The sequence below is a fragment of the Mesoplodon mirus genome (assembly GCF_964341445.2).
Source record: "Mesoplodon mirus genome assembly, chromosome: 18".
Classification (NCBI taxonomy): domain Eukaryota; kingdom Metazoa; phylum Chordata; class Mammalia; order Artiodactyla; family Ziphiidae; genus Mesoplodon; species Mesoplodon mirus.
In genome coordinates, this window is record NC_138994.1 from 38,721,271 (window position 1) to 38,732,134 (window position 10,864).

The following is a 10,864-nucleotide window of genomic DNA, read 5'->3' on the forward strand; positions in this document are numbered from 1 at the left end:
CCGTCCGTCCATCTGCCCCTCTGCACAGCCTGTCCTGGGGCACTTACCACATTCCAGAAGAGTGGATTGAAAGCGATGGTGAGGACTGCAGCCACAAAGTGGGGTTCTGAGGGGTCCACGTAGCCCAGCAGCCGGGTCATAACGCAGAGGTCTGCCTGCAGGGACAGAGCCGGCGTCAGCGGGAGACCTGCCTGCCCTGCCCCGCCCCACCTGGACAGACACGGGGGCGAGTGACAAGCCCCAGAACTTGGAAACAAAGTTACCCTCCAGGAACAGGTCAGGAGGCTTGGGCACGTCCAAGTCCAGCAAAGGTTACTGCAGTGTAATCTCATAAAACGGAAGATAAAAGCCGAAACCCAACCGGCCGTGTCGTGCCTGTTGGAGAGTGGCCGGGCCAGCGGCGGAAGCACAGAGAGGAAACCAGCGGCTCTGAGGATGAGTGTCCAGCATGCTGGCGGGGCAGTGACCCCGCCGGGACCCGTGTCTGCATCACCAGGGTGACCAGGACCCAACAGAGGTGTTCAGAGGCCCCAGAGCCAACCCGAGGGGCCGACATCCATGTGAAGATGCTCAGCCTCCGAGAACCAGGAAAATGCAGTTGAAAAGAGCAGCAGTGTCCTCTTCCCAGCCACTGGACCGGCGCTCCTGAGCATGGGGGCTCCCAACCCTGGGCACCTGCCCCGAGAGCGCACACACACGCGCACAGCTGTTCCTGTCAGCACGCATGGAACAGGTGTGCATGCCGGGGGCTCGGGTAAACCAGATGCGCCGTCCCCAAAGCAGCTAAACCAGGGAACTGAAACCGACCAGGTCTGTGTCAACCTGCCATGTTCTCAAACACATGTCAAACGGACAAGGATGCTGCAGAAGCCCAGAGCACCCTGCACCCACCACACAGCGCTGAGTGCCCCTCCCGTATGTGGAGAGGGCCAGCTTTGAGCCCCAGATTCATTGCCCCCTGTGACCAGGGCGGGTCTCCCCACCTCCGCGCTGTCGCTGTCAACCCTCTGGCCAGTCACTCTTTGTGGCCCCCGCCCACTCCACGCGGGCCGCCCTCCCCAGCTGTGACAACCGAAAACGCCCCCAGATGTGGCCCAGATGTCCCCGGGGACAGAACTAAGACCCTGCCTCTAGGGACAAGAGGAGGAAACAGCTGGATGCCTCCAATGCTGAGTTCTCCCTTTAAAAACCGTGAGACACTGCTGACGTCCTGCGTGGTCAGTGTTCACTGAGTCCCTGCATTACTCTTTGTATTTTTCTTTTTCTTTTTAGAACTTCATGGCAGCTCTCCACACGCAATTCAGAATGAAAATAAGTCTCAACTGGAAGGTAAGTCACAAGCCTCGGCTTGGGTGGGTGGCGGGGGTGGAATCCACTCCAGGCGGGCCAGCCGTGCCCAGGGTGCAGAGCTGGAGGGCAGCCGGGTGCATAAACCACGCTTCCTGCCAACGGCCCCCAGCCCCGGCCTGCCCACTGAATCACCACATCCAGCTTAGGGCCGCACACAAAACATGCTTCTCACCACTTGCGGACTCTTATGACAGCAACAACTCCCATGGGAGTTGATATGGCATTTCTGCAGACAAGGGTGTCATTGTCAGCCAGACTCCCTTTTAAGGAGTTCTGTCCGAGGATGCCATTCCTCTGAACCAAAGAATCCTCCTGCCTCCAGAGTGGCAAGCGTGTCCACGGGGAAGCCAATGCCCGCAAATGCCAGGGCCCACAGGTGGCCGCAGCCTAGTCCCACTCAGCAGAGAGAAGTAAAATTCTCTCCTGCAATCGTCCCACCAACCCTAGGAGCTAAACGTCACCATCCTGACATCTTACGTATTTTACGCAGAAGCTCACTGAGGTTGCCGGTGGGTCAGATCCTCCAGGCCCCGCCACTCACAAAGCGAGCCAGGAGCTGCTGGGGGTGGCCAGTCACCTCTGCAAGGGTGGGAAGTCCCACAGTCCCAGGCAAAACCCACGTGCCCTCATGCTGTGCCTCCTGCCCCACGGGTGACCCTGGGCTGGCAGGGCCAAGAGGAGAGAGGGTCAAGGGTCAAGAGTGAGGCCCGCCCACGTGGGGAGCAGGTGCAGATGACGACCAGGGTCTCCTGTTCACCCAGGCCCTGGACGGTGAGCAGGAGGAAGCCGGCAGACGGCCCAGTGGCTGCCTGGGGAGCAAGGCGAGGCACGGCCGGGGAGGGTGCGGGGGTCTTCCGGGGTGATGGAGCCTGGGTGGCGGGGACACATGAGAATTCTCCATCTGGGTGCGATTTCAGCACGTGAATTACACCTCAGGAAAGAAAGTCAGCAGGGGAACTGAGAACTGCCCCCTCTTTCCCCAAAGGGCCCGGGGGAAAAGCTCCAGATATTTTTAAGAATTCCACTCCTCGTCATTCACCTGGGAGGCTCCACCCTGGGAGTCTGCGAGCTAAGCCCCTGCAACAAGACCAGTGCGCACCTATATAAGTTCTCACACCTCACCTTGGGCCACCACCCAGCAAGACGAGCACCGCTGTCGTGCCAGCTCAGAGAGAATCAAGCCAGAGGCTCCCAGAGGCCAGGCCAGGCCAGCGCTTCCGGATTCCAGATTCCAGATTCCGGGTTCAGGCGCTGGAGTGAGGATAAGTCCCGAATACTCCCAAGGAGGCCGGGCAGGTGAGCGGGAGAGAGACTGCTTCCTCGCCTTCAGGAGAGCAGAGGCGGAGGGGAAACTGAGGCAGAGCGGTTAAGCAGTGACACTGGCTGAGGTGGCCAGCAGCAGACATCCGGCCGGGGCTCCCTGTTAGGGCTGAACTAGTTAAAACTGGAACCTCGGCCCCCGCCCAGGTCCCAGGGCCCTCGGTCAACCTCTCATCCAGGAAGTATCCGGTCACCTTGAGGGGGCATTTGCGTTGCCCCGAGAAGGGCCCGCCGAGCAGGAAAGAATGATGGACAAGTCAGGTGGCAGCAGAGGGCCCCCTCCTGGCTTCCCGCTCCAGAGGCCTGCAGGTCCCATCCTGGTTGCTGTCACCCCCAAAACCCGCTGGAAAGGGCGCCCTCCCGGGTCAGGCAAGAGCAGAGCAGGAGGGTCCCAGACCCCCACCCCGTCACCCTGTACCCCTGTGGGCCACCTCGACTAAGGGGAGGGGCCCACCGCGGCCCACCCACCCTCTGCCCAACCTGATTAAAGCAGCGAAGTCCTGGCCTTCTGCTCCCGGTAACCCTAACAACGGAGCCCCTCTGGCTCCAAGGTCACGGGCGCGGAGTCCCGGCGCTGGAACAGAGAGGAGATGGGCTACCTACCGCTGCCCGGGCAGCGCTCCCGCGAGGGGCTCAGCAGCTACAGCCCATGCCGCTCACCGTGCCCATGCCGCTCACCGTGCGAGGGTCAACAGCACCCAGGGTCACATTGTGACATCCAGACAAACAGCAGGGGCCCAGGGAATCGAAGTCACATCAACCGCAGGTGGGACCCACGTACCGCTCACTGCCGAGGGAAGGGGGCAGGGTGGGGGCAGCGGGGCAGGCCTCCAGCTGGACCCTCCATCTCGGGCCTTCTCGGTGATTCAGGAGACGTTTACCGGGAAACTTCTGCCGCAAGCCCCGAGCCTGGCGCACACACAAGAAGGAGAGGCCACAAAGAAGCTTTATACTAAGGCGGCCGCAACCTCATGGCGGAGGCACCAGGCGCAGAAGAAGGACTCTGGGCAGCGGATAATCCAGGCTGGGCTGGGGGCTCCCCCTCACCCTCCGGGAGGGACCACAGGAAGCTCCGTGACCCACCTCCGCCCAGGGGGATGAGAGGGGAAAACAGGTGCCAAGGTACAAGGGGCAGAGGGTGCTTGTAGGGCCCCTCCCTGTGCGCCTGATGGCAGCGCTACAGACAGATGCGCTCTGGAGGGGCCCTCGGGGAATGCTCCCTTCCTAAGGAACAGCCAGCGAGGGGTGCGGTCCACACACTGGGATGGGGGGCGAGCCTGCCCTGGAGACCACCTGAAGGGTCTGCTTTCCTACGATACAGACAGCGGCCAGCAGCTGCCCCAGTGTCCCGAATCCATGACTCCTTCCAGGAAGCTGTTTATTCACACTCTTCCTCCAACGAGCCTGTCCTGGGCCATGTGCAGCGAGGCTCTGAGGGCCCGTGGGGCCCCGCGTCCATGGGGCAAGGTGGGCCCTTCCTAGGAGTGGGTCTGGGGCCTCCTCTCCTCTGCGGGGGCCATAAGCCGCAGATCTCTCTCTACATTCACCCTCAGGGGCCCCGGACAGGCCTTGCTACGCTGGTGCCTAAGTCTATTTACCTAAGGACGCATTCTGTGTCCAAGGCAGTGGTGACAGGAAGCCAGCTGACCGAGCCCTGGGCCAGGGCTTTGCAGAGGCGGCAGAGCCTGTCCTGAGACAGGGCCCAATGCCCTGTGGGAACCTGGGCAAACTTTGACGGGGGTGGCACCTCCTTCCTGGGACCATCAGGAGGATTAAGTGAGATGACACAGGAAGCTCACTTATTACTCTGTGACTGAGTCTGCCCACAACCCTGTGAGACATGCCCATTTTTCAGACTAAAAAACTGAGACTAACACATGAAGCCAAAACAGGTAGGCAGAAAATCGGTGAGGACAAGGTGGGCCTGAGCACCAGCCCCCCATAACAGCAGGAGGCACATCCCTCTCAAGTGCACACAAAAGAAAAAGAAAGAAAAAGTAAAAGTATGTATGTTCTTGAACCATAACAGAATCAAACTAGAAATCAATACCAGAAAGATCCTTGTTAAAGACCACAAGTAGGGGGCTTCCCTGGTGGTGCAGTGCTTAAGAATCCGCCTGCCAATGCAGGGGACACGGGTTCGAGCCCTGGTCCGGGAAGATCCCACATGCCGCGGAGCAACTAAGCCCGTGCGCCACAACTACCGAGCCTGCACTCTAGAGCCCGTGAGCCGCAACTACTGAGCCTGCGAGCCACAACTACTGAAGCCCACGCGCCTAGAGCCCGTGCTCCGCAACAAGAGAAACCACCACCATGAGAAGCCCGTGCACTGCAACGAAGAGTAGCCCCCCCGCTCGCCGCAACTAGAGAAAGCCCACGCGCAGCAACGAAGACCCAATGCAGCCAAAATAAATAAATAAATACAATACAATACAATAAAAATTAAAATAAAATAAAGAACACAAATAGGGACTTCCCTGGTGGTCCAGTGGTAAAGAATCCGCCTTCCAATGCAGGGGATGCAGGTTCGATCCCTGGCCAGGGAGCCAAGATCCCACATGCTGCAGGGCAACTAAAGCCCACGCAACAATTACTGAGTTTGCATGCCTCAACTAGAGAGTCCACATGCCGCAAACTACAGAGCCCATGCACTCTGGAGCCCACACACCACTATTAGAGAGAAAAGCCCTCACGCCACTACTAGAGAGAAGCCCATGTGCCACAACAAAAGATCCCACATACCTCAACGAAGATCCCACGTGCCACAACTAAGACCCAACGCAGCCAAAACACATAAATATTTTTTTAAAAAAAGAAAAGAACATCCATACTGATAGACGGATGAGTAAAGCCCCACGATCATCTCAACAGAGGCAGAAGAGACCGAGGTTCTGCCCGTTTACGTGGCTTGCCCAAGGTCTGGACTCTGACCCAAAAACACTGAAGACAAAAATTATGTCCTTGACAACTTCACACAGTAAGTCGTCCAGAGAAATGGCCTGCTGTTTATTCTAACTAATGTGATAATGCCAAAAGAGTTTGAAAAACAACTCTGTGTAGCAGGCAAACATCTCTCCCTGGAAGGCAGCTCCTACCTGCCCCTGGGATTTACCTCCCAAATGGTCACAGATGAGTCACAAACAGGGACTGTGCAGCCCAAGGGGCCTGTCGCCCAGCATGGTCTCGATGCTGCCTGAACACAGGGGCCTTGCCTTCTGAAGAGCACCCGCCCTCAGGTGGGCTGCACTTTACAGCTGACAAAGGTCCCATTTTACAGAGCAGGTAACTGAAGGGCCCCTCTTGACACCTACACCACCTATCGCTCACAAGGGCTGAAGAACCATCTGGAAACGGGCATGAAAGGGGCCCCCCAACTGTGCCCTGGCAGCCTGTGCTCCCAAAGAAGCCAGCACCCCGAGGCCCCACTGGAGCCCTTCAGTCCGGCTCCACTGCCCACCAGCCAGCAGGCTTCACTCAGCTGCCCAGCTGAGGAGCCTGGCTGAGTCCAGGGCAGGGAGAGCCTTGGTCGACGAGGCTGCAGCGGGTCCGCGCCTCAGCCCAAGGGGGGACTTTCTAAGCTCAAAACAAAGCCCAGATTCTGCACCAGCTGGAGCAGGCCCAGGAGCTAGTGGTCAAGGGCACCGTGCCCATGGTTGTGCATCAGCACACATGTGGCTGCTGAGGACGTGCGGTGCCACGCGATGAAATGACATATTTTACATATTGGGTCAAATATATTGTCAAAAGTGATTCACCGATTTCTTACTTTTTCAACTGTGGCTACTAGAGGAGTTTAGATTCTCAGCGTGACATATTACCACCAAGGGACGGCGCGGGGCCAACCCGCTACCATCATGCAGCTCAGACGCCCGGCTGCAGAGAAACCAGCCCGGCTGCAGAGAAACCATCCCGAGGATGACATCTCTCAAAACCAGAGGTTTTCACTGAGGAGGGAGGAGGGCTGCCAAGTAGGACAAATACACAACGTTCAACGTTGTTGGCAACAGGAAGCTTAACTGTACCAATAAGGGCTGCAGTGGAAAAAACGGAATGTTAGCCAACGAGGGTCACCCTGACCTGTCCCCTGAAAGGTTCCCAGATCACTCCAACTGCACAGCCCCACAGGGAAGGGAAGAAGAGCAGAAAAGACCTTCCCCCACACACCCAGGAAATCTCCCCCTCCCCCGCTGCTAGGTCTAGAACACAGGCCTTGCTCAGACCTGAGGGCAGGACCCTAACCCTGCAGCGGGGCCCACTGCCCCCTTGATTTCCACCAGAAGCCCCGAAGGCTTCCCCACCTCCAGTTAATGGTGCCCCATCCTTCCCCCGTAGTTCTCATCCATGAAGCATCCACCCCAAGCCAGGCAATGCGGAGGGTCCGCTTTGGCTAGGCTTCTCTTTGTTCTTGAACAAATATACTCCTCCTCAAGGCCTTGGCTCTGCCAGCCCCCGACCAGAGCACCTGGGCCCCCACCCCCCAGGGCGTATCGCTCAGGGCTCAGATCAGAGGTCACCTCCTCAGATAGGGACCGGCTATCTCAGGATCTCAACCCACCTCCCCACAAGCCAGTTTCTAAAACATTGACCAGTTTTATCTCCGGCAGAGAATTTTCAGTTTCCAGCCTCAGTGGAGTGAAAGGTCAGTGAGGGCCGACAAAGAATGTCGCCTGCCATTCCGGTAAACAAGGGAAGTCGCCCCCCATCAAGCCATCGGCTGCTGCTGCCAACCCCACAGTGCACCCTGAGGGGGATTCAGGATGGAGAAAAACAGGAGACAGGCCCCAGGCAGTTAAGATGCAGATCTGAGGAATAATTTCAAGGAGCCCAGACTCTAGCATCTTCCCACAAATAGAAAAGTGCTAAAATCATGTACAAGATGTCTGTTTTTTTTGTGATTAGCAGTAATCTTTTGATGTTCGATGTGGGTTTTTTTCCAGCAAAAACTCCTATATATCCTGGCTCCCCCTCAGAGCCACTGAGAGGCTCTTTCCTGGGCTAGGGTCCTCAGTAAGGCCCCCAATAGAACACAACTCGCAACCATTAGGTTGTGCGTTTTTCTTCAGTGGACACCTGCTCTCAATCGGTACCGGCTGTACCAATGAATGGACCACAAAAGGCGGCCTCGGGCAGGGACCTCTCGGGGGCTCCACGGGGAGTGGCTGACGCCGAAAAGGTTAATGTCTTGTCTCAGAGGAGACTCTAAGGGCCGGGGCCAGGGGCCCGGCTGGTCTTCAGAACCAGGGCCGGCCTGGCCCATCCCGGCCCGGCCCGGCCCGCGCGGGGCTCCGCAGGCCGCGAACTCCCCTCCCGTCCACCCGGGAGGAGGCCTGTCCTCCGGCCTCAGCTCGGGGCGCCGCCTCCCCGGGGCGCCTCCTCCCCGGAGCCTAGCGATCCCGTAGGTGCACACGTGTACGCGCTCCCACGCGCGGATACAGGTGCGGACACGCGCACTCGCACTCACACACACACGCACCCGCGGCCCCGCCCCGCCCCCGTTGCCTGGTAAACGGCGGCACCGCCCCCGGGAGTAGGCGGTGGCACCGCCCGCCGCGGACCCAGCAGCCCTAGCGACCCCCCTGCTCCTGGTCCGGCTGCCGGCGCGGTCGGTACCTTCCTGAAGTCCAGGTTGCCAAGGCCCCCGCAGCAGTCGGGCGCCGCCACCGAGCTGCGCATGGGCCCCGCCCGGCCCGGACCCATCGGCCGCGGGCCGCCTTGCAGGGACCAAGCGCGGGCCTCGCGGCAGCCCCCAACCACCAGGACCGGCCCCATCGCGCCCGGGAAGCGCCGCCGGACGCGGCGCTTTCCCGGTGACCGCGCTTCCCCGGCCTTCTGGGAAATGTAGTCCCCGTCCCCGCGCAGCGCCGCGCTCCCGGGCTCGCACCGGCCTCTCGCGGAGCCGAGAACTACAAGTCCCAGGGTCGCCCGTTGCGGCGCCTGCCAGTCCCGAGTAGGCCACGCGGCTGCTGGGCCCCGGCCCCCGGCCCCCGGCTCCCCACTCGGTCCGCCAACTGACCTGGTGTCCCTGTCCTTAGCCGGCTGCGGCGGGTTGTAGGTTTAAGTAGCGCGCTGCGCAGCCCCGCGGACCTGGACTTTGGCCGGCTCGGCCCCCCGCCCCTCCTAAGGCTGCCTGTGGCGGGGGGGCGGGCACACCCCGCAGCTCCCGCCCCCCCCAACCCGGTTGCGACCCCTCCTCCACTGGCCCTCGAGCACTCACCGGGGCTGCCCTCACTGTCCCCTGGGAGATGAGAGCCGAGCAGCACAATAAAGGGTTATAGCTTGATGCGGGCTGGCATGGCAAAACGGGGGACACTGCCCTGGAATGCTCAGGGAAGGGCCCGAGGGAGGCCTGTGCGCAGGAGAAGGTGGCAGACATGCAAATTGCGGGGGTGGGAAGAGGGACCACCTGTGCAGGTGCCGGGAGACCAGAGGGGTCCTCAGTAATCCGGAAAAGGCTGGAGTAGTGGTGGAGGGGAGACAGCGGGAGGGAAGGGGTTTAGAAAAGTAGGTGGGATTTTAGCTGGTTGGGTCCCAAGAGAGCCCCTTTGGTAGCTAGGTGTCACATACCTGGGAGCCCTGGCAGTCCCTCTGCTTCCTGATTCCGGCCCACTTCTCTCCCCCTTGGCCCTCAGGACCTACCAGCCCAGAGCATCTGTGAGTTGCCACCGTGTGCCCACCCCTGTGCTGACCTCCACAGCATCCCTAGGATGGGGCAGGCCCACCAAGAGACAGGAAGGATGCTGGCCTTGGTGCATGCACTAGCTCTGTGGTTGCAGGCAACTTTCGTTTTCTCTAAAGTAAAAGGGAAATACCTGCTGGTAAAACCCACTGCACAGGACCTGACCCGTGGGAAGTGCTTGAGAACCACTGGCCACGAATGGGCTGGGTGCACAGCAGGTGCTGCAGGGCTGGTTTGCCCACTGACCACCCCGTCAGGGTGTCCAGGCAGGGCCTTCTGGAACCAGAGCCAATTCTGGGGAGCCCGCCAAGGGGGAGGGCCCCCAGGGAGCACTCCCCCCCACTACAGTCTGTTTCACCCAAGCGCTGGTTTTCTCCCCATCTACCAGGCCACTCTCCTCCCCCCCACCCCCCATTCTTTTATTAAGCCAGGAAAATTAGTTTTTGTGTGTTTGGTTTATCTGGGAACAAAGAAAGGTAAATGTCAGAGGTCACACCATAGCTGATGCAACTAGAGGAATCCACTCCTCCACCCCTAACCCGCCCCCACCACTCTGGCTCCATGAAAGGAACACACCCAGATGTGCAGAAGCCAAACTCAGCTTCCAGTGTGATCGATCGGGACTGTTCAGATCAAAAACCTCCTGCTGAAGATATCTGGGGGCAGAAGCCTTGCCTGGCCCTTTGAAAACTCCCAGGTGAGAGCTTGCAGGGGAGTCCCCAGGCCGACCTCTCTCGGGGGACTATGCCTTTTCCGGCATCCCTGGCAAACAGAGAAGTCACTTCTGAGGCAGCATGCTCCTCTGTTGGACAGGATGTTTGTTCCAGATACCGACCCAAGGTCCCTCTTGCTGGAGCTTTAACAAACAGCCCCTTTCTACCCTCAGGGTTATCTCTCTTTGCCCCTTGATAGCTCTACAGATACGGGAGCCATTTATCATGAGTGTCTCCCAGTCAGCTCCAGGACAAACATCTCCAGATGACCTCTCTGGCCAGGAGTTTGACCTTTGCTGGGAGAGGATCAAAGCTAACAGCCATTTCTTTGCCGTCCTCCCTCCCCCAGTGGCCCTGGATCTGACTGCCTGGCTCCCAGCAATCACCAAAAAACACCTTTTATTACTAAAATTAACATTTGCTTATTGAGTGGCCTTGGCTAAAACCTAAACCTTCCCCTACTCTGAGTCTATTTTCTGTTCATAAAATAGGTACGATAGTATCTCCCGAGTGAGGCTGTGGTTAGGACTAGCAGTAACAATGTGCAGAAAATGCCCGGCACACAGTAGGTTCTCAACAGATGCCTGTCTCCCTCCTTTCCATACAATCAAGACTTGCCTAAGATCGTACTCCTGACACGCATGAACACGCTGCGGTTTAGGACTGCCCATGACGGGGGCCCAGGGGAGCCGGGTACTAGCTAGGAGGCCTGCGAGTCCCGGGGAGGATGAGGGTGAGGAGGCAGTCTGGGCAGCGTCCCCTGAGGGGTGGGGAGCAAGGGGAGGCTGGGGTGGTGGCGTGCACC

The 10,864-nt window shown here is 59.2% G+C and overlaps 1 protein-coding gene across 6 annotated transcripts in view; it reads right to left on the bottom strand.

Annotated features, from left to right (window-relative positions):
- PEMT (phosphatidylethanolamine N-methyltransferase) overlaps nucleotides 1-9,253 on the bottom strand; it is a 47,944-nt gene extending 38,691 nt beyond the window's left edge. The window contains exons 1-2 of one of the 6 annotated variants that reach the window (XM_082602796.1): nucleotides 9,235-9,253; nucleotides 48-155 (exon numbers count right to left, since the gene is read on the bottom strand). In XM_082602796.1, the coding sequence (XP_082458922.1) occupies nucleotides 48-140 (93 nt within the window). In that variant the 5' untranslated portion in view covers nucleotides 141-155; nucleotides 9,235-9,253. Of the gene's footprint in view, nucleotides 1-47; nucleotides 156-2,472; nucleotides 2,493-3,150; nucleotides 3,171-3,451; nucleotides 3,473-8,280; nucleotides 8,477-8,683; nucleotides 8,757-9,234 lie in introns of those variants that run through there. The other 5 variants (XM_082602793.1, XM_082602791.1, XM_082602795.1 and 2 more) reach the window with 5 other exon arrangements.
- Between the last annotated feature and the right edge of the window lie 1,611 nt (nucleotides 9,254-10,864).